Raw genomic sequence first — 24,305 nt, forward strand, 5'->3', positions numbered from 1 at the left:
TAGGTCACAGAGGAGATGAAGTAGGGGGTGAATATGATCAAAATACATGGTATGGAATTCTCCAAGAATTAATTCAAATATTTCATTACAAAAAGAACTTCAATCAACCCTGAACACGTGAAATACTTTGTGGCTCAACTTTAAGGGAAATGCTTTCACTTTCAAACAACAGTGCAGTGTGCCACATGCCCCATACTTCAGTTCTGACCACACTGGAGGTTGACCCTGGGGAAGATTGGCAGACATGGACGCAAACTCAGATGCAACCACAAGAGGGCTGGGTTTGCAAATCTCTAAGACAGCAAGTTGAAAACTGCCACCATCTCAGGCCACTCCTAGCCCTCTCCCTCTCTAGACCAACTCAATGAGCAGTTCCTAGCAGGCAGATGTTATGGTTCTCGGAATCGGGATACTAAGAAACAGAGTACACTAGCTACTGTCCCATAGACAGTCTCTTCCTGAAAAGCAGGATGTAGAGTCAGTGTTGGCCTTCCTTACTATGTCTCCTCTGTGAAGGACAGTGTCTTGGTGCTGTCTAGATCACTGACACCTGGCCAATACTAGGCCTCTGCCAAACAGGCTTAAAGCAAAGTTCGATTTGGAAGAGTGTTTGCAAACACCCCCACGCCTCCTCAGTTTGTGGGTGATACAAGATGGACTTGAAGCTAAAATGCATCTTTAGAGAGACCTGGCAAATTCTAAGGGTAGAAACAAAAACATCAGACTTCAGTAATCATTGCTTAGCAAGAACCAAAGTTCAAGTGTCTCCCTTAGTCGTCTAGAGAACAAAGGCGAGACTCCAGGAAGAGGCAAGTCACAGGAACCACAGAGCAGTTAGCCCAGGGTACTCACCCATTCTGGTCACAGGGTACAACTCCCCAAGGATCCAAGCCACCCCTTGTTAAGGTACCTGTCTGAACAGAAACAAGTCTTTGGATTGCATGGAAGATCTACTCACACAGTAGTAAAGGCAAATACAATGCATTTTAATAGAGAAATATACATCACAAAGATATTCCCAACATGGGTTCTTTAAGGAGAACCACATTAGAGGTGTTGTGTTGTGGGTATCTGGGTTCTAAGGAAAAAGCTGCAGTGAATTCAAACATGGCAAGCGTGAACTGGCTGTAAACTTTTGTGTCCTCTGTGGTAAAAAGAGCAGGTACCTCCTCTCACCCCAGGGGACTATATTGAACATCTAATTGTAGATGGAAAAGCAGGAAAAGCCTTGGTAAGACTGTTAAAACAACAAAATGGATGGGTCCTTATTTTAACAGCAGAAGCTAAAAGAATGTCATCAAAACTGAGAAATGGAGTTGAAATTTTACCCACAAATCACTGCTAAGACTTTGGAAAGAAGTCTAAAGAAATAGACTAACCAACTGATTTTTTTTTTGTTTAATAAAAAAAGTACATGATGATAATTTTCTCAGTATACTATAACAACCAAGAGCTCAGGATAAGTTGAAATACCATCCGTGTAACTGGAAATATCACATAATCCCTCCAACACCAGAACTGTTATCTACAACATGATCATAATCATATAGAGTTGTCTTGAATATTAAATAGGAAGTGATTGGTTTAATAGCAAGCCCACAGTAAGAGCTAATAATAGTGATGTGAAAGACTCACAGTTACTGCTCATTGTTTCGTTCAAATTTATGTTACAATTATCTCTTCTTGTTTCTTTTATCAAACTCACAATATGACATCCTTAGTAAACAGTTGTCCCTTCTGTTGCTGCTCTGGTCATAAAATAGTACTACATGGTGACACAAGCTATAAGGCCCTTCTATTCTCAGTGTGACTTTCTGGTTCACCACGAATCAGAAAATACAGTTTGCATCCCATCGATGCTCTCAGCCTTCCATGGACTGTTGAAAGGATACAGAATTTCCGTGTGGGAAGATAAAGATGTTTCTCAAGACAGATGATGCTAACGGTAGCAGAACAGCGAGAATGTTCTTAGGGGCAGGCAGTGCGCTAGGCACTTCAAATGGTTGACATGGTAAATTATCTTATATTTGCTCCAACAAATAATTATTAACTAAAAGGAACAGAAGGCAACAAAGACCTCCAATGTCCCTGTAACTTCAAGAAACATAAAAATGTAGAGGCAACAAAGACCTCCAATGTCCCTGTAACTTCAAGAAACATAAAAATGTAGAGGCAACAAAGACCTCCAATGGTTCCCTGTAACTTCAAGAAACATAAAATCATGTTGACTCAAGGTTCACAAATGCCCTCTTCTAACACTAGCATCCCGCTCGAGTCCAGACCACACTGCCTCGTGCTGTCCTACCGCCGCCATGTTGGGCCTTTGTTCACCTTCTTATGCTGCCATTGTTTCCATCCAGGCCTCTCCCAACCCGACTTTATCCCCTATTTACTGTGTATAACACAAATAACCCTGGGAAAAGGTGAAAGGAGAAGCTTCTCGGGAGAAAGTGGCAGACAACAGAGAGTTCATTTTAAGTGTAAACTACAGCTGGGAACATAGACTAGGGTTTGCTGCATGGCTGTATTGTCAGCAAAAGTCTCGTATTAACACACAGTTAATAAGCCCTTTCTTTTTTCCTCATCCCACAATTCAATAACTACTTACTAAGCATTGACTCAACTGCCAAGCATGTTCCAAGCACTGGGGATACAGCAGAAAACATAATTAACTACTTAAATTGTGGGGGGAGGGGTGTGTGCATGGGTGTATGTGTGTGTGTGTGCATGTGTGTGTGTGTGTGTGTGTGTGTGTGTGTGTGTGTGTGTGTATGTGCTTTTGCGTGGAGCTTTTGACTGCATGAAACACAATGTATTTTGATACATGGTTTTTCATAGACTCTCTCAACGGAAAGGACCCTAAAAGATTCATTGATTCGGTGTCTACTCCCTGCTTTCAAAAGCTCAGGGTCAGAAAATTCATTTCCCAGATCACACACACACAACCAGAGATAAAACAAGGTCAGATGCCCATGACCTCCCTATTATTTCTGCCTCACTAAAGAGAAAAGCGTGTATCCATTACAACAGCAGCGATAAATGGCCCTGGTAGTGAGGATGAAAAACACATACCTTGTCAAAGCAGACAAGGTTTAATTGTCCACATACATTGATCCTCTGGGGGCTAATGCAGAATATGCCCTTCCTTTTCAGCCTCCTCTGGGCATAGATGATGCCTGTGGTCAGGGCAGCAGGGAGGGCAGGAGGCACTGCAATGGTGATAACGTCCAAAGCTTTCCTCACCACCTCCTCAGGAGGTTCCTGGCAAAGAAAGCATGTCCAGTCGTTAGAACAAAATCAGCAATGGACAGCCACATACGGATGACTTGCCCTTCTCTGCTTATGCCGAGAAATGGCATCAAAGGAGCAAAGGGTCTGACCATGTTTATGGCGCTCGATATCATTTCTCCAAGGTACACTGGGAACAGCTGTAACCGTCCTGCTGTGACCAGAGATGCACCATTTCGCTGTGGCTCTGCCAACACTGAGCATCTGGTTGCATTTAGAGTTCTTCATCTGATAGCTACAAAATGCTACTTTTATGAAATATTTTGCTTTTAAAACTAAATATGAACTAGTGTAAAGAATGGGGGAAATGTGCAAGAGCAGAATCATGCTGTCATTTCAGTAAACTAACTGCTCCTGTACTATAATCTGATTGCTATCTCAGAACTGAGCAACAAATGGCTCATAGGTGGAGCTGAGTGCCTGGAAGGAGTCTTTGGAGTTTAGATTGCTCTAAGGATGTTTGTCCTTGAAAAAAAGGTCAACATACAGAAATAAGGTCAGCACATAGAAACAAAACATGTAGAGGAGAGTGTGTGTGTGTGTGTGTGTGTGTGTGTGTGTGAAAGAATACAAAGGCTTACCCCACTGAGCACATAGACACACAGAGTATAGATCATGCCAATGGCGGCTGTCCCAACAAGGCATAGGAGGAACCTGATGGCATCCCTGTAAAGCTTGAAATTCATGGGCTTGGGGTAAAGGATGGATCTCACAAGGTCCCCCTTTGCAGTGTTGAACCCTGAAATGACAAATACATGTTGCACATTTTTAGGATAACAAACCATACTGTTAGTAATCTTCTGAATGTCTACATTGCCTTGGTCTTCGTTAGAGCAGTAGTTCTCAACATGTGGGTCTCGACCCCTTTGGCAAACTTCTATCTCCAAAAATATTCACATTTATGATTTGTAACAGCAGCAAAATTACAGTTATGATGTAGCAGCAAAAATAATTTTCTGGTTGGGAGTCACCTCAACTGTATTAAAAGGTCACAGCATTAGGAAGATTGAGAGCCAATGCTCTAAGGACTCGAAGCTAAAATTTAAACATAAAGACAACAGGGTTTTGCTGTCTAGGACAATGCATATGGCTAAAATGGAAATGTATTAACTCCCTCAGAGCCTAGTCCTCTCCCTGGCTTTCTCCCCCTCTACCTCTAACTTAAGTGCATACCAGTGATAGGGTCTGCCATACCCAGGGCAGAGCACAGCTCTTCAGAGCACAGCTTAATTTTAAGGAAGTGACCCTGGGAGTACACACACACACACACACACACACACACACACACACACACACGCATGTCTCCCTAGATTGAATTGAAATTGAGTGGTCCAGTAAAATATTGATGCATCCCACATTCTATACCTTTCTAATAGCATTCACTGCTAAATTTTGAGTTTCTAGCATTCCTACATGGAATGAACTTGGAATTCAAGTTGGAAATGCTGGGTTTCTGGTCCAGCTTTGCCTGTTTTCAGTTTATCCATCTTTAATTGACCACTTGACTTCAGACTCTTCATGTGCACAATGGGGAGGAGCCAGGAAATATGTATCTTTGCTGCTGGCTTGATGTACAGAAAGTGTTTATGAACTGCAAAGCACATCGACAGTGATAACTGTAATCTGTGCCACTATTACGCCACTGAGATGCAGATGCCATCCTTCAATGAGCAAGTCAGCGTTTGAAATATACAGACTTACATATACTTGTTGTGCTATCCATAGACTGGTCCCAACCTAATAAAGTTAAGGTATTAGACACACTGAGCAGAAAGGTGTCATTGCAAACAGCCTACAGAGAAGATGCTCACCTGTCTGCAGGACCACTGCTCTCACAGTCCCGGAGCCAGCTGCCCGGGCCTGGATGACCTCTGTTCCACAGAAGAGAACATGCCGCCTGGGATCTGCTTCTGTCTGCATCTTCCAGGGTGCAGAGCTAGCCATCTGGGATAATGGGGTTTTAGTGACAGGGATGCTTTCTCCTATAAGAAACAAGTATCTAGCTCACTTTGTGAGGTGGGATGCCTTCCTCCTGTAAATCACATCTACTCTCTCTCGTGGGTCACAGAACTTCATCAGGAGCCTACCATGGAGCAAAGTAGCCTAGGTATTAGGGATACAAGACAAGCATAGGTCATGTTGTTGAGAGTTCTGTGCTTTAGAAAAGGAGGGCAGTATATAACTGAATAAGTAAAATGTCATATTATAAATACTATATGTACTTTAGGTTAAACATAAGCATTCAAATAGGTTGGAAAAAGACATTTATGGAAGAGCAAGCTGTGTGATATGGAATGTGGGATGTAGGGAGTGTGAAGCCATAAGGCCTATGAAGATGCTCAAATATGGAGAACCCCAAGTATGGCACAGTTAAGTGTTTAACTTGTTTCTGTAGGCCCTGGCATCAGGAAGCAGGGGTATGGTTAACTGCTTTAGTTTGTAGAGCAGTGTTACAGTGATGTGTAAGACAAAATTCTCTATCCATGATGCAAGGGATGAGTTAAAGGCTTTTGGGGTTGGTGGGTGGACAGTCAGCTGGGAGGTTATCATAAAAGTCATAGCTGGAGGGGATGGAGCCTGAAATACAGCAGGTGAGTGGAAAAGGAAAGAAAGTACTAGATTCAAGAAATATGAAGTAAGATGCTACAAAAATCAAGAGAATTGTTACACCAGCAAGTCGTAGAATAGAGACAGAGAACGAAAGCAGCTTCCTGGACCCTAGCTTGGAGATGGAGCAGAGGACAGGTAACAATAATAAAAGATAAGAATCTAAGAAATTGCCTTTGGGCCACTGGGGACTGGAGCTACTTATAGAAGAACCATGTTGAAAAGCTTTGTGCACAGTTGATAGTTATTTGTATCTGGCACTCAGGACTTTTAGTCAGAGCTCACCAGTTTGGACATGGTAAGTAAAGCTTCAGAGAGGGGAGGGGAGGGGAGGGGAGGGGAGAGGAGAGGAGAGGAGGGGAGGGGAGAGGAGAGGAGAGGAGGGGAGGGGAGGGGAGAGGAGAGGGGAGGGGACAGGAGAGGAGAGGAGGGGAGGGGAGGGGAGGAGGGGAGGAGATGGGGGAGGGGATGGGGGAGGGGATGGGGGAGGGGAGGGGAGTGGGGAGGAGAGGAGAGGAGAGGGAGAGGAAAGGGAGAGGGAGAGGGAGAGAGAGAGAGTCTATTTAAGAATCAAGCACAGGATGAGAGGAGAAACGGACAAGAATACAGCCCTGAATGGTGCCAGCAGTTAAGGAGACAGAGAAAGAGAAGATAAAGAACAGACTGAATGGGTGTGGTCAGTGCTAGAAGCACCTAGAGAGAGCAGGATGCTGGAAAAGTCAGGACAAGGATAGTTTGGGAGAGAGATAGTCAAAATAGCCAAATGGGACAGAACAGTCAACAAGATGGAGCAAAGTCACTGGACATGACATTTGTGACTTTGGCAGCTTGTGCCAGTGTGGTGGAAGGAATGCACCGCAGAGAATTGAGTACTAATCCCAGGTAAATCTGAAGCTGTGGAAGCAACCAGGGACAGTTCTGAGGAAGAAGCCTTCAGAGCCTCCAACTGGTCTTTGCAGAGCAGGTAGTAAAATGTCAGCATGGAGCTATGATCATTAAGAAATAGTCCTGGGCATTAGGAAGGTCCCAGAGTCGGTGGGCTTTTATGAGTCAGTGGATACTTGGGAAATAAACCTAATCTGCCATGATTGCCATCCACTTTATCATTAAGCTCATACAGAAGGGAGATGAACGTTCCTGTCTCTGTTCATGCCTTCCAGGCCTGCTTGGGACCAAAGGAATTGCAGTGGACTTGAATGGGAACCACACTACATTACAAGTGCTTAGACTTGTCCCAGTTTCATCCCTGACAAAAACACATCCTCATCTTACAGAAATGCCATCATTATGCTTCATAAGTGTGAAATCACAATGCTACCAGCTTGAGTGAGTCTCTTCTCTCAGAATCTCAGTCACAAAGACTGTGATGTAGATTGTTGACCTCCAAGGTCCGCCCCTCAGCTCAGTGTGCAAGTTAAAAGTAAAATAAAGCCAATGCAAAACATACAGTGTGTATTCTGAGAGTAACAGATCTGTCCAAGGTTACACTGTGGACTTTTTAACATTTTCAGTGAGGATTAGGGGGAGGCCCTCCTTGGCTTTGGCCTTGTGAATTTCAGGATGTCATTGATGGTTTTCAGAACTTCAAAGTTTATAAGGGGGATTTTATGCAAGTATGCTAAAGAAAAGACATGATTTTGAAAGATCTGATGATCCCCACAATCTTTTAAGATTAAAAAAAGAGGTTGTCATAACCTTTTGTTGAGGAAGAAAATGCTACAAATTCAGTGAATTCTGAACGCGCTGACTTGAGCACATAGAAAACAGTCCTGATTTGAACTCACAGATACAACCATGGGAAAACTAAGCAAGATTTGCAGAAGCAGAAAGGTCACACAGCAGCCTCATTGCTTGCCCTGAGCAAGATTCTCATTCAGGTAGGGGAAGAGCCAACCAGAACCATGAGAACATACACCCTGAGCCAGCCCGGAGGAGGCTACGAACGCGGAGCTCCAGCCGTACCTGTCAGCATGCCTTCATCTACCACACAGCTGCCATCAATCAGAATGGCATCACATGGCATTTGCACTCTGCTCCCTGTCAAAATTAATAAATCTCCAGGCACCAGGAGGCGGGATTCCAGGTCTTGGGCTCCAGCTGAAAGTGTGAGCAGACAGTCAGGTTATGTTCCCACAGTCAACAGTCCCACTGCTCCATGCTGTGGATTCTCAGAGAAGCAGCTAAAACACGTAAAAAGAGAGGCCAGTCCTCAGCATCAGCTCAAACTCTGAAGACACAAAGAAGGGAGGAAACAGACTGCTTGGAATAAAGCTCCCAGAATGTCAAGGACGGAAAAGCCAAGAAAAAAAAATGACAGACTCAGAAAACATATTTGATGCTTACAGACAAAAGACTAAATATTTTTCCTATACAAAGACATCTTCAAGCAAGAGATGTACAGACAGAAACTGTGTGATAAATTGCCAGAGACTAACAGTTCACACCCCCACACAAGTTGTATGCTCAAGATTTGAAAAGCTGCTTGTTTTATTCACTCCATCTTCTTCCCTCTCTTCCTTCCCGGTTACCTGCCTGGATGCCGGAACGTCTTTCTCCCCTTATTCAGTCTCAAAAAGGTCATGGGGCTGAGCACATAGGCTGCCATAAGGGTTAGTTTTAAGTGTCACCTTAAGAGAACCTGGAATCATCTGGGAAGACGATCTTGGTAACAAGGGACTGTCGTCTATTAGGTTAGCCTATGGAAATCTCTGAGAAGGGTAGCCTCAGACAGGTTAGCATGGGTGAGAAGACCCACTGTGGTGGTTGGCATGAGATGCTCCCCATCTTCTCAAGCATTTGAATGCAAGCTCCCCTGTTTGGGAGGCTTCCGGACTGTGGCCTTGAGGTGGAAGTATGTCATGGGGAGGGGTTTGGGGAGCAGAACAACTCAATGCCATTTTGAATTTACCCTCTCTGCTTTCTGTTGGCAGTTAGAGACATGAGTTCTCAGCTCGTCCTGCCACCATGCCTGCCTGCTGCCTTATGTCCCCACCACGATGGTGACAAGTTCTTAACCTTCTGGAAGTCTAAGCCTAAATAAACCCTCCCTTCTCTAAGTTGCCTTGGTCATGGTGATTGTACCTCAGTAACAGAAAAGTGACTGAGACACCCACCTTTCATGGGCCTGGACTGAATGAGGGGGGAAGGAGAGCTGAGCACTAGCAAACATTAATTCACTGCTCTCTGCTCTCGACTGTGGATGCAATGGGACTGGCTGCTTCATGGTCCTGCCACATTGACTTCTCTATCATGAAGACTATGTATGAGTTGACCTTCCGTTGCTGTGATAGAAACACTATGACCAAGGCAACTTATTGAAGAAATATTTAATTGGGTGCTTGTGATTCCAGAGGGATAAAAGTCCCTCACCATCACGGTAGGGATGCACAGCAGCAAGCAGACCTGATTGCTAGAACAGCAAACCAAGAGCTTGCTCACATCTAGAGCCATACACAGGAAGCAGAGAGCACATTAGGAGTGGCACACAGCTTTGAAACCTCAAAGACCTCCCCAGTAGCACATCTCTGAGACTACACCCACACCTCCTAATTCTTCTCAAACAGTTCCACCAACTGGGGACCAAGTATTCAAACATCTAGGTCTATGGGGGAGGGGAGGCATTTTCATGCAAACCACCACAGACCACAACCTGGAACTCTGTGCCAAATAAACCCTTCCTCCTGCAAGGTGCTTTGGTCAGGGTACATCATCACAGCGACAGGAAACGTATCTACACACATGGCTGGGAAGATGGCTTGCAGGCTGCTGGTGGTGTTGGAGTCTAGGTGGGGTGAAAGGTCATGTGCGTGTCCTTGGCTCTGACCAACAGAACTCAGGTAGGCACCATACAACCACGGCAGTGGTACCCTGCTATGGAATGCTGGGATCTGGGCAGGTGATGAAGGTGTTTACATGGGGGTGAGACTGGGCACAGTGGAAGCATCTACAATGATGGAAGATTGGTCCCACCCAGGCTGAACCAATACCGTAACAGATCTACTGAAGTCAGTGAGAGCCAGGTTTCTCACAGAGAAGAAAGAAAGAAAGAAAGTTCAAGTACAAAAAACATAAGCCTTGAAAGCCTTGAAAAGACCCTATGACTTGAAGTTGAGGACATCATAAAGTAATGTGCAAATATGTAGGAATATCTATACATTATATGACTCTGGTCAGTTTGCTAATATATACTCTCTAATATTCTTCTGAGGAAGCCTAAGGGCAGTGATTCTCTAATAAGGACAAGCATACTGTTTGCCCAAATATTGAGTTCCAAATTTCAAGCACAGCCCCACACTCCCAAAATGAAATCTTTAAAATGTCTTAAAGAAAAAGCTGATTACAATCTGGCCAATACAAATTATAAGCTGAGACACAGTGTGCCATTAAATAGGAAAATGTTCAAACAATGGAGACAGACCAAAATGATATCAAAGCCACATAAGAAGGCTGGCCGCCTAAATCTGAAAAGATTTTAATAAAGTAAATAATAATAAAGAATAAAGAATAATGAAGCCATTGAGTAAATAGGGATTCATGAATCCATAATGGCATAGGTTGGTATAAGTAAAAAGAAAAATAGATTTTTTTCCTCGCAGCAAGATGGCAATTAAATAATTAAGAAGTTCAAATTAGAAAATTCTCATTTATCAAGTATAAAAGTAATAATTAAGTCAGGAAACATCAGTAGATAATAAAACTGGTGGGCAAAAATTTGATGGAGATAGTCTATTTATATAGTCTGAAAATATTTCTCAACAATATAACTATTAATTACAAAGGAAAAAACAACATACTTAAAAAAAGAAAAGAACTGGCAGACACCATATAATTAAGTAACATAACTTAACATCATTAGTAATAGAACAAATTTAAATTATGTACATCTTGACAAGAAGGAACACACACACACACACACACACACACACACACACACACAAAATCATCTCTGTGATTTGCCGATTCCAAACATTGTGACAATTTATAAAATACCCAGAATGGAAGAATATGGGTCATAGAAGAACCAAATGAAAAATACTAAAAGTATATGGTAAATAACACCATTGTGTGATCCTAGATACCTTTCCCACAGAGAACATTACTGAGAAAACACAACAAAGAGCAGACCATGAGTTGTTAGCATGTGTCAGTTAGCTTCCTGACAACATTGCAGTTCCTTTCAGGAGAATTTAGGTCTCTAAAATATGCACAGTGAGCTATGTTGAAATTGTGGGGCCACGTGTCAACAACTTATTTTCTTTTCTCTTTTGTCTATGTGTATGTGTGGTATATGTACGTGTGTATGCATGTTTTCATGTGGGTGGGCAGATACATGTGCAAATGTGTGATTATGTGTGTGTATACACTTCAGGCTGGCATCAAGTGTTATTCCCCATCACTTTTTAAGTCATTCTGGAAAAAGGAATGGTCTCTCTTTACAATTTCTCTGAACAAAAAGAGTAGGGAGGCAGATATGCATGAGATAACATTGCTTACCTCTCTGATTAGAAAATCAAATAATCTGCCAGCAAATTCTGTAGGCACGGTGGTTGAGTAAATGGGCACTCTCACATTGCTAATCTAATGCAAACTGGCACAATCCCTACTGAATGAAATTTGGCAATGTTTATCTAGCAAAAGTGTGCGTGCCTTTATTCTCTAACCTAGAAATTTGGCATCTCAAGATTTATACCAAAGATATACTAATGAAAATATGAAGGCACGTACATAGAAACTCTTTATTGCACTGTTGCTTATGATGGTGTAAGACTGGGAAAACATTCAGTAGAAGACTGGCTGAATTAATAAAGGTTCCTCCACATGACAGGACTATGAATCACAAGGAATGAAGAATGTGTATATATCCTGTTATAAAAGGTCCATGGAATCATAGGTTTGCACAGAATAATTAAATTTGGTATACCTTTGTTCATAAAAACACGCCAGTGTAATTATGTAATCTATTTTGCATGCATAATATAAGCTATTGCTTTCTATATAAGTTGCTTATATTTCTAATTGTAAAAATAAATTTAAAAAATAACAAAAGTGGTTATGAAAAAGAAACAAGGCAAAGGGGGAGAGAAGGAAGTTGAGCTTGCCTGAATATCTTCTATCTCATGAATTTAAATTTTAAAACATGGAGATATTTTTAGAGTATCTATGTAAAATAAAAATAAATTTGAAAAGCTGATGCTAAAAACCTAAAACAAATGAGTGAAATGAATCTATTACGTTGTTGGCAGAACCATGCAGAGAACTATTTTAAATGATATTGAAGCGTAATTTATTAAATCAAATTGTATATTTGGCTCTGTTTCTAATGAGCTATCACAATTGAAATGGGGAACTCTTCACAACGTTGTAAACTGTTTTTCAGAATTACTTCATTGCTGAGAACATCAGCTTATTATTTTGAGATTGCATGTAGTAGGATAAAACAAATGAACCATTCTTTGCTGTCACTGAGAACTGGAGTTTCCAGTATAAAGGGGAAACACAAGTACAATCCTCAAAGTAAAATAAAACATTTATAGTTCTAAACTCAAGTTGTAAGTGTCATCAAGAATTCATACTTTACTTTATTGTAAACTCTTCACTAGGTATGCTTTGGAAAAATGCCTACAAGCAAACACTTACATGGTAAAAATGAGATACCGAACTCTCTGGGTGAGCACTCTCAGTAAATGCATGCTGGGGATAAGTAGAGAATGAACAAATATTTACTTTTGATAATATTTATAATAGCATCGAAACTCTGAAATACTTAAGAATAAATCTGAGAAAGAGTGTGCAAGGTTCACACATTGACAACTGCAAATACCAAAGAGGGGAATCTAAAGAGACCTAAAGAAATCTACATCTCTGCAAAAAATATCTGAGCTGTAAATAGGTTCATGTTCTACCATTGACCTGCAGACTTAACACACCAATCAAAATCTCATCACAGTTTAAAGAAATAAACAATTAAAGAAATTGTTTTCCAAGTCATTTTGAAAAGAAGAATCTGTATTTGTTACTATAACTTCTCATTTTTACAACAAAATACTTGACAATAATCAACTTGAGGAAGAGTTTAGAGTCTAAAAGAATACAGTCCACCATGAAGAGGAAATCATGGTGGTGGGAGCCAGAGACAGCTGGTCACAGTGCTTCCACAGTCAGGAAGCAAAGAGATAAATACTGGTGTTCAGCTGGCTTGCTCCTTTTTATTCAGCTGAGGACCCCAGGCTGTGGAACAGTGCTACCCACGCTTAAGGTTGGACAACATACCTCAATTAACCTAATCAAGATAATCTTTCATGGACATGCTCAAAGACTAAACTAATGGGATAATCCCTTACAGACTTGACACATGGGTGACTTTAGCTCTTGTCAAGTTGACAATAATAGCAATCATCACAAACCATCTCTTATCAACTTGTCACTCCAGCACATCGTTTTAAATCATAACTTTTATCACTTAGAAGTTTCCTTTTTAGCTCATAATGTGATAGAAATTTAATTTGTCTCTAAAAGCCCCCAAAGTCTTTAACAATTCCAATGCCATTTGAAAGCCCAAAGTTAAAGTCTAAGACATAAGACAAGCTCTTAAATGTGAACCTTTAAAACATACTTTTTTAGTTACAAGCTACATACCTTTAGCATTTAATGTCACACCATAAACCAGTGGTTCTCAACCTTCCTAATTCTGTGACCCCTTAATATAGTTCCTCATGCTGTGGTGACCCCTAGCCATAAAATTATCTCATTGCTACTTTATAACTATAATTTTGCTACTGTTATGAATTTTAATGTAAATATCTGGTAGTCAGGATATCTGATATGTGACCCCTGTGAAAAAGCCATTCGAATCCCAAAGGGGTCATGGTCCACAGGTTGAGAACCACTGGCATAAACATTCTAATTCCAAAGAGAAGAATGGGGCCTTAGGAAGGAGTGCGTAAAGCAATGCATGATCTAAATGCAGCAGAGCAAATATCAAATCCTACAGCTCCATATACAGCATCTGGGGCTCATAATGGAGTCATATGGGCTCCACTGGGCTTGGGTAACCCCACTCCTCTACTTCTGTCACTTACAACACACACAGCCTCTTTCTTGGGCCAGCTCTACTCCACACCTGCAACTTTCCCCATCAGCTGAACCATGGTCCTAGCATCCTGGTTTATCTCTTGAAACTTAGACTCTACAGATTCAATCAGTGTCCTCTTGGGGGATCCTTGCAAGGACTCTGACTCTGTCACACATTTTCTAGCTACAACAGCTCTCTGGAAACATGGACCATGACCATGGATTCCATGACTCCCTCAACATTGCATCTTTCATGCTTCCAAAATCAATATCATATGGACAGTGCTGACAGACTCTTCTGCCAGCTTAAGATATAATCTGGTCTTTTGGGGCCCCATCTGTATTAGCCTCTGTGTGAGGGCCCTGGAGAACCTTTTAATTAGGCAGTTGATATACAGGAGCAGGGATTCCTGTTAGCTGCATTCTCAATTTCAGCTCTCCTTTTTTCAAATAAGCTTGCATTTCAAGTTTCAACCTTTCATGAAGGGGGTCTTGCCATCAGGGTACATTTCTTATTACCCCAATGTAGAACAAGACACTTCTCTTTAATAATTACAGCCTCTTTTTCCGTATGTACTGTGGCTCCAAAGTTCAATTTTGTCAAGCTCTCTGCCTCCCCAACTAACTGCACATTTTCACATCCTTCTGCCCGAATGTCTGCTTCTTTTCACTGTAGACCTAGATAAGTTCATGAAAGGGTAGCAATGAAAAAGCTAATGAATACTTTACTGTCAATAAACACCCTCCACCTAACCAATTAGTCCATTAAGTTTGAATTCAACTTCACTCAGGTTCTCTAGACATGGGCAGAATGAAACAAGATTCTTTACCAAAATATCACATGAATGACCCCAGCCCAATTTCTGATGGAGCCCTAGTTCCACTCTGAAACCTCATGAGCACAGGCAACTACTGTCTGTTTCTCTCACCTTTTCTTGTCTTCTAGGTTTCCATCAGAATGGCACATTAAGCTCTGTTTCCAACACACTAAGACTTTTCTCCCTGAAAGTACCAGACTCTTCCATATTCTAGGCACAAATAATCTCAAAGGCCTAAGACCTACATGGTCACATTATCGGAGCAACATCACCTTGCAGTGCTAATTTTCTGTATTATTTACTTTTCTCCTTGCTGTGATGAAATACCTGATGATAAACAACTCCAAGGGGGAGGATTTATTTCAGCTTACAGGTTGAGAAAATAGAGTCCAACCATGAAAGAAGCCTGGCAGCTTGAGACAGCTGGCCACATTGCATCTAGTCAGAAGGAGAACGTAGAGGAATACTAGTGTCCAGTTTGTTTTCTCCTTTTTACTCAGTCTGGGGCCTCAGAGGCATGCCACCCACTGTCCAAGTGAGTCATCTCACCCCAGTTAGCATAACAGAGACAACTGTCCACAGGCATGCTGAGAGGCCAGCTTGATTTTCATAATTACTCATAAGTGCATCCAGAAGTTCATCTCCATGGTGATTATAGACCATTCCAAATTAACAATCCATATTAACCCTGGAGGGGGGGGGCATGATACATTAAAGTAGCACTGAAAGAGAATTCAACTGAAGCACCAACATGACGTATTCAGATCATATTATCAATGACATTCTGTGACCCTGGCAGGACAGTGAGAGAACAAAACATGGAGTTCACAAAGTGGTCCAGCTTCATAGACAACAGATGCTTAGCAAAGATTTGTAGGCAACATGCTAGTGCAAAATCAATCTTCTTAAGCAAACAGCATCAAAGTTCTTAAATACCTGATGGAGAAGAGTGAACTTCAGTCTAAAACAGACACAAAGCAGATGGTGAAAACACAATGTAGAAATGAAGCTTAAAACTACATAGAAAAGCTCAGTGACCTTAAAATTTGCAAAGATGCCTTAAAAAATAGACTGGAATTATAATCCTTAAAGGAAAAGGCTCATTAGCTGAAGTTTAAAATGTAAAAGCACTTGCCCTTTAAAAGACGCTGTGAAGAAAATGATAAGATAAATCATAGACTGAGAGGAGATGTCTGATAACATTTAATAATATGGCAATCTGCTTAACAAAAGACACAAATAGATACTTCAAAAAGGCATGTGAGTCACAAATAAACCCTTGAAAAGATCTACAAGGCCATTAGCCATTGGAGAAATGCAAATTAAAGTAATAAGATGCTTTATTTTATTCCATAATTTAAATTGGCTAAAATGACCTATGTTGGCCACACTGAGTGGGGGCAAGAATGTGGAACTGAGACTGTCATAGGCAGCAGGTAGGAATGGAAGCGTTACAATCATTTTGGAAAACAATTCATTAGCTTCTTAAAAGGTTGAGCATCGGGTTGGGGATTTAGCTCAGTGGTAGAGCACTTGCCTAGCAAGTGCAAGGCCCTGGGTTCAATCCTCAGCTCAAAAAAAAAAAAAACAAAACAAAACAAAACAAAACAAAAAACGTTGAGCATCTACCATGGGGTTAGCTGCTCTGTAACTAGGTACACACAAGGGATGATAGAGCGTGTCTATGAAAGGAACCACACCTGACTGTTCACAGCACTGTGGTTTGTAACAAAAAAAAAATGAGATAACCCAAATATCATCCACAGGTGAATTAAACAAATGTATCCCATCTCATGGGATACCTTAGGAAATAAAAAAGAATGTATGATGGATACTCTTAACAAAAGCAGATGAATCTTTGGGAACTTTGTTCTCCGCTTGCCAAACTAACCAAAAATATATTATAAAAGACAAAAAAAATGCATCTTATATAATACCACTTGTGTACATTCTAAATAGGGATGTTAACCTGTAGCAACAGAATGCAGACAGATGACTACTGTATATGAAGGAGGCAAAGGGGGAGGAAGGACAAATGGACTCAAGACAACTGTAGGCAATAAGTCTTCAGGTCTGCTTGATGATGTCCATGCTTTTCTGAGTATACACGAAATATCAAAATCTACTGAATTGTTACCTTACAGATATATTTGGTTTGCCATGAAAATTCAACCTCTATGAAATGGCTTTCCTTCTTATTGTGAAAAGATCTCAGATTCCTCTTTCTTATAAGCAGATGTATAAGAACAATGCACATGCAGATGAGTTGGTGGGAACAATCAGAAAACAGAAACCAAGTCACTTTCTGATTGCCTGTGGATATAACACATAGGTATAAAATAGCGGGACTTACCTTTTCTCTCACATACAGAGACTGTGATGCTATTATGTGATTCAACAAGATGGTGCAGTTTTACAGACTGCTGCAAAGAGAAGGAAAACAGACAACATTTATCTGTTTAAGTATAGACCCCCAAATATGACTATGTAGCTATATATATGTAGAAACAAATAGATAGATAGATAGATAGATATAGATATAGATGTAGATATATGTATGTATGTTGCTGAGTATGTAGCTAGCCCTCTGTAAACATGGGGAGCTTTAGGCTGCCAGATGAAGATCCTGGATAGGAGCAGAGAGTCTTCCCATTGGTGATTTTTTTTTTGTGATAAATGAACTACATTGAGAGTGAATCGACACAAAGAGACAAAAATAAATAAATGTTTTATTCCACGTTTAATATGAAAGCATTTTGTGAATGACCTTCTGACTGGTTAAGTTTTCCAATCACTTCAGGTTTTCATTTTTCATCCTACTATAATTATTTGAGACACTCCCTAAGGGGACAGGCGCACAAGGCTCCCCCTCTCCCAGGAAGATTGTGGGTAATGGTTGCTGGAAAAGACAGTAGAGTTTTCTTCAGCGGCATAGTCACTGGTAAGTTGACCATGCCCCAGAAAATAACTTCTAATCCATGCTTATGCAGGCAATCCTAAGTGAAGTCAGTGGGTCGTACACACACAAACCATCAGAGCAGAGGAGGGCCTTGTTGGGGGAAGGGTTTCAGTGGGATGGAAGAAGAATGAGATAAGGAAATGGTAGAGAGAAATTACAATGAACAAAATCACACATATATGGGAAATTTTTAAAAGAAACTCTCTGAATTACTTTTAATCTGATAAATAGGCCCTAAGAATATTTAGTACAGTAGGATAAGGCCAAAGAGTGTTACGCTACTAAATCATCCTTTCATTCATGTGTGCATTCACTCAACCAACATTTATTAAGCAGCCTTTTATATTCCTAAGGCTGCATTAAGAAACAAGATAGAGTAGAAAACAGCAGAAATACGACTCTTATTGTCCATAAATTTACTTAAAGATATATATTAAAAATATATATCTAAATATATTTTCATATTTTAGCCATATAGTTAAATAGACAAATATAATTACAAACAATAAGCTGTACACACATTTCTATGTAATGTAAGTTGCTACAGATGTAAAGTATGAAAAACCATATATATAAAGACTCTCACTGCAGCTTTGCGTTAGTAGCAGAAGACTAAAAACCAGCTAAGACTCTAACAGTAGTCAAAATAGTCAACACAGTTGTAAAACTACATCAACTCTAAAGGAAGTACGTGTCAATATGGAACAACATTAAAGATATACTCAGTTAAAATGCAACTGCAAAATAGTGCACGCAGCATACTTTCATTCTGAAAAGCAGATGAGTGTGCGTGTGCGCGCATGTGTGTGTGTGTGTCTGTCTGTCTGTCTGTCTGTCAAATATTACTGAAGTGTAAAGAACATCTGGCCCCAGTAAGTCCTAAAAGTCCAACTTGGACACTGTGATTCTTTGCATAGAAAGGGATCCTATTTTCATCTACTGTGTTACTCTGCCTTAATTTTTTTTAACATACCCATATATTGTTCCTTGTACAAGAGAAAATGACTAGCTAAGTTTAAATGTCTTTTTTTTAATTTCACTTCAAATTACCTATAGGTTTTAGAATTGTGTTGGTGCCCTTAACAAAAGTTGTTTAGATGGAGGCATGAAAGGAGAACGCATGTCAGCATGTAAAGAGTGAAAGAAAGGTGTTCAGATCATGAGCATGTGCATAAAGAGCCGAGATTTTTATTAAAAGGAAGCTTTAGCAGCAACTGAAGGTGGCTGCCTAGTACAGAGAAAATGGTCCTTTGTTGTAGTTTCGTGTTTAAGTCTGACGAAGCTGGAGAATGTTAAACATGGATAAACTCTTGGGAAGGTGCAGAGAGAAGAGTCATCTGTGGATTGCATGAACACCCCCAAAAAGGTAAGAGCGCAGGTGTCTGGGGCACAGACAGATGATGCTTTCTTAGGCATTTCCTCCACTGTGTTGAGAGGGAAGGGGAGCCGGGGCTGAAGAGAACGGAGCATTTGGCAATAGATAGTAAGGAGTTGAGCAAATTTCATACTAGGCTTCCATCAGCTTTGTGAAATAACTCGTGAATTTGTTTGCTGAGAATGCAAAGATGAAAAGACAAACATCTCTGTAGAGGACAGTTTGAAATGTATTCTCATAGCACGGAAGAACACTTTGATGAGAGGTGTATAGAAAATTTGCCAGGAAGGTGTTGGTACTTACGAATTCATAAATAATCAACTCATGTCTGTCCCACATGGTTTTCTTCCAACAGTACCTAGTCCCCCTGCTATAATTATAAGGAAACTGGAGTGGTGAACTAGAACTTTGGTAGATGAACACCAAACAAACAAAAAGTTCAAGGACTTCACATTAACACAAGTTCCTCCATCTTCCCAAGGACTGGGAGGTACAGGAAGTTCCCTTCCTGTCGCCCTCTGGACAGTGGCAGGTTCTGCTGTGTTTTCATGAACATGATCTTGTTTCACATGGATGGGGCCATGCTATTTCAACATTCTTGTCTAAGAACAAGCCAGGGAAGTCAACCACAGGACCCAGGGGAACTCACCTGTCTGAGATCATACACGGTCAGAGCTATGGAAATAACAGACATGAGGATGATGGCCAGAGCATACTCTTTGTAATCTTCACTGAACCACAGACAGACACTGAAGAGTTGAAAGATGTAAAATGGATTTAGAACCTGTTAGCAGACATAAAGACAGGAAGACAAGAATGGCATTTGGGCTTCATACATGGTTGGCTATTCATTGGCTTGTTTTCCTAATCAGCACTGTGACCTAAATCACCCCCACGCAATATGCTATTCTTCTTGTTCTATTTAATCAGCAGTTTCTATGTGATAGACAATGTGCTGAATCTTTTCATTTCTTTCCCACAATTACCTCATTAACCAGAAGTTATTACTTAACTCTATTATGAAGATAAGGACATGGAGCCTCAGATCTTGAGAAATTTGCTCAAGGTCACACAGCTATGACTGTCATGGAGCCAAAAATCTAAATCCTTAAAGTGTTCTGACCCCAGAGCACTTATTTTAATCACTGCTACACTTAGCAATCCACAAAGTTGTGCTTCGCATGTCATTGTGCTAAGCCTCAAAGCAATCGATGAAGAGTAGATGTTATCGTCCTCTGTTTGTACTCCCTGGACTTCAGAAAGGTGACATACTTGGGTTTACAGAATTAAATTACTTTGTCTATTTTCCACTCTATGACAAACCAGCTGCCACATATAATGGCATTAAAGAACTTTTCATTGGTGGAAAGCAAAACTGTAATTCTCCGTAAGTGGGGAGCGAAGATGACAATGGCACACTGTAGCTACATATCTGGTTCACTGGTGGGGGAGGGACAGACATTAACATCAATGGCTGTAGTCCTGCTTGACTTAAAAATATGTTGTGCCTTTCCTCGGCTTCACTGTAGCTACTCACAGGAACAGGAATCCTGGCTTCGGGCGAGAGAGGCAGCCCACAGAACCTTTCTCAACCAATTTGCTTTGTCTTCTGTCAATCTCAAACATGCTCAGAAATACTGAGAAAGTACCTCGAATTTAGGAAGCCTTTTTAAGGCAAAGATGAATGGAGATGGAATATCAGAAAGACACAGAGGACTGCTATATGGTTTAAAAATAATAGATCCCACAATAAAAGCACAAGAGAACATTTTTACCTTAGTAAGTGATGGTTAAGCCAATTCTTTCCCTCTCGCACACATTGAGATCAGAAGACCTCAGAGAGGCTAAATAAATATGGTTTCCTTCCTAGTGTTTTGAATGTTGATGTAATTGCATATATTGTCTAAGAAAATTTTCTCCTAGAATAAATGTGATTTTAGTTTCACAGAACTGAAATGAGATAAGCAGCATAGTTTTTTAAGAAAGGGGGAAACCCCAACATTCATCTGAGTCTTCAAATAAGAAGTGGACACATAAGAGTCATAGCCCAAACTGCAGAGGTTGAAGGAAAAAAGAGCACATGGCATATCCAGAAAGCAGGGTTGGCATTCTCTTAAAGAAGCTCATAAATTGTAGTCACTTATTAACAAGTTGGATCCCCAACTGGCCAGAACAAAGATTCATCATTTTCTACCCAATGCCCAGGTAAAGTCCTAGAGAAATTACCTCCTTGATGAGCAATTTCCAGATAGGTGTGACTTCAACATCAATAGCATTAGGTCCACATATTAACCTCCTATGGGGAGAGACCACAATTTACTCAGTCACAGCAATGAAAGAAATCTCACCCCCGCCCACACATTTAGAGAAAAGGTCTACTCTATATTCCTTTTCTCATTTCCCAGGTCAATCAAAGTATTTCTTATTACATAGCACACCCATGTGTCTCAAAGTAACTGAAGAGTGTGAGGGGTCCCAGGAGGAAAACCAATAAACCAGATTACGTTGCTTCCATTGAACTACACTCCCTGAAGTCTAAATATTTCTCTAAGTGGTACTTTTGATATCTAATATTACCTACTTTCTCTCAGAACTCATAGGTTTTCAACTCTCTCTCCTCCACTATTCCATGGAAATGGAATGGGGAGATCATGAAGGTAGAATATTTTCAGTGACGGGGAAATACCATACCTATTTTTTATGTTCATATTCAGGAGTTCTGTGAGGCTGAATATTTGTTTTAATGTGAGCAGAAAAGTCTCAGAAAAAGCTCAACATGTAGAATTACACATCCTACTAACTGAAAATCCCAGAGATGTGTTGCTTTGATTATGCAGAGACATGGCACTTTATGAATACTTTTCTTACGGAGATTACTAACCATTCTCTGTACCTTCCATTTAGACCCTCAGATAACCAGGAATAGGACTCTACCCTTCCACTTTTAAGATTGTGTGTGTGTGTGTGTACAAGTGCCTATGGAAGCCAAAAGAGGGCATTGGGTCCCCTGGAGCTGAAGTTAACTGTGGTTGTGAGGAGCCTGAACTGAATGCTCAGAGCCAAACTCAGGTCATCTGGAAGAGCAGTAAGTGCAGTGCCCTTGGTGGCCAAACCATCTCTCCAGACCTCTTCTTATTTATGACGAGGGAATTAAGACCCAAATGGAAAAGCTATTTGCTCAAAGGCATAGGTTCTGGACAGTCAAGTGCCCTCTCCAAACTCTGTTTCTGTGCCTAGTGATTGATTCGGATTGTGGAGCTCCATACACACCCTGCATGACATTGATCCAAATCACTATACATGCTGTTATGTGGAGCTCAGTCAGTTCCTACCACTGTGTGTGCCTGTTCGTGCACATGCAATGGTGTGTGTGTGTGTGTGTGTGTGTGTGTGTGTGTGTGTGTGTGTGTGTCCATTTTGTGACCTTGTTCAAGCCATGAAATCTCTCTCATCCTCACACTGCACATCTCTTCTGTTGGATTGGTGGTCATACTTGTCTACCTGCTGAATCCATTCCCCCCCCAAAAAAAAATAAAGTTGCTCCAAAGATATATGAGATCATGCATGGAACACACCTTTTCTACTATTAGTGAATCAAGACCATGTACTGAGCTATCCAGTAAATCAATCTCAGCCCTTTGGAGGTAGTATAAACACAGTACATGTAGTACCTGATCTCCTGTTCTTCTGATGTTAGACCTAGTCCAAACTTTTGGTGAATCTTTGCAGAACTGAGCCAGTCTTCCAGGGAGCTAAAACAATAAAAAGAATCCAGTAGCAGTGATGTTTGCAAGACAATGCCTGTGTTCTTTGGAGACATTTGCTGAAGCAACTTACCCAATTTTCTGAAACTGTCCTTCTAAATTATTCCAAACATATCTTATTTTTTGCACTTTTATGTATCTCACCTACAAAAAGGAAAAAGTATTACAAGAGTTCCACAGTTTGAAGATCGGAGCATGCACGGCAACCCAGGGACTAAGAGACATTTCTGGAAGAAGCAAGGTTAGAGATGCTCCTCAGAATTTTTTCTTTTCCTAACTTTCCATCCTGTTCTTCTCCACTACACAAATAGCATTTTGATTAGCAGTCATCATCTGGTCAGCATGTTCCACCATACTGAGAAGTACGTGAATAGATGAAACCAAGTCTCCACATTTCACTACCTTACAAACTAATGAGGAAAAAAAATTACAAAATAAAAGTTAGTCCAATAGATATGCCAAAGAAACATATTTAATAAACGCATAATATGACATTATATATAATATATAAGGAAGTTAAAATGCTGCAGAAATACAGAAAAAACAGGTGGCTGAAAGCATCATGGAAGAGCTAGCATCAGAACTGCAATGTTAAAGGGTGGGAAGAATTTTGGTCCAATGAAGACTGACCACATGCCAGTTAGTCGAAAGGCAAGAGGCAAGAGAATGTTCCTGTTTGACTGTAGAATGAAGGGTAAGGCTGGGGAGATAAACTAAGACTACATGATGAGTGGTCCAGATGCTAGAATAAGTCAGAGACATCCTTGCCTTGTAGACGATGGGTTTGTAGAGCAGCCTACTGAAGACTTGATGAAGGAGAGCAAAGCAGCCACAAGGAAAGAAAAGACCTTGTTGCAGCCAATTGTATTCCGGGGAGTAGTGCTCTGAGGGTGTCGACAGAGGGAAGGAAAAGAGGTTCCTCCTTGTGACCATTATTCTGACTCCCTTAAGCAATTTTTTATGTGATACAAATTCCAAGAACTGAAGACCTCGATTAGCACAAAGAGAAACTGTGGGGCTCCCAGTTTGCTATGGAGCAATGGTTATCACCCCAGGGTACCAGCTAGAGGCATGTAGAGAGCTTTAAAGAATATTGCTGTTTGGGTCCTGTGGCCAAGAGATCTAATCCATCCACAGTGTACTTTGAGCATAAACATTTTTCAATTTCCCCAGGTAATTCTAAATGTGTAGCCAAAATTGAGGGATGCCATTTAAGGCTTCCTGTTTGGCCTCTCTTTGTGTCCTTGAGAACGTCAACTAACTTTCCCTGTGCCTCATTTTCCCCAGGAATAAACTGAAGCATTGACAAGATTAGGTCTAAGTTCCATTCAGCTCCTTTCTGCATATTCTACACTCATGAATGTTATAGTCAACCATCAGGTAAATTTTAAAGTTGAGTAAAGCCTCTAACTGGTGTGTAATAA

At 40.8% G+C, this 24,305-nt stretch overlaps 1 protein-coding gene across 12 annotated transcripts in view; it reads right to left on the reverse strand.

Annotated features, from left to right (window-relative positions):
- Atp13a4 (ATPase 13A4) overlaps positions 1-24,305 on the reverse strand; it is a 120,843-nt gene that overhangs the window by 40,513 nt on the left and 56,025 nt on the right. For 10 of the 12 annotated variants that reach the window (XM_036203208.1, XM_036203204.1, XM_036203211.1 and 7 more), the window contains exons 4-13: positions 22,955-23,025; positions 22,789-22,869; positions 21,344-21,413; positions 19,767-19,901; positions 17,137-17,206; positions 7,858-7,992; positions 5,100-5,270; positions 3,870-4,027; positions 3,073-3,261; positions 853-914 (exon numbers count right to left, since the gene is read on the reverse strand). In XM_036203208.1, the coding sequence (XP_036059101.1) occupies positions 853-914; positions 3,073-3,261; positions 3,870-4,027; positions 5,100-5,270; positions 7,858-7,992; positions 17,137-17,206; positions 19,767-19,901; positions 21,344-21,413; positions 22,789-22,869; positions 22,955-23,025 (1,142 nt within the window). The remainder of the gene's footprint in view (positions 1-852; positions 915-3,072; positions 3,262-3,869; positions 4,028-5,099; positions 5,271-7,857; positions 7,993-17,136; positions 17,207-19,766; positions 19,902-21,343; positions 21,414-22,788; positions 22,870-22,954; positions 23,026-24,305) is intronic. The other 2 variants (XM_036203205.1, XM_036203207.1) reach the window with 2 other exon arrangements.

This window comes from Onychomys torridus, chromosome 12, assembly GCF_903995425.1.
Source record: "Onychomys torridus chromosome 12, mOncTor1.1, whole genome shotgun sequence".
Lineage (NCBI taxonomy): Eukaryota > Metazoa > Chordata > Mammalia > Rodentia > Cricetidae > Onychomys > Onychomys torridus.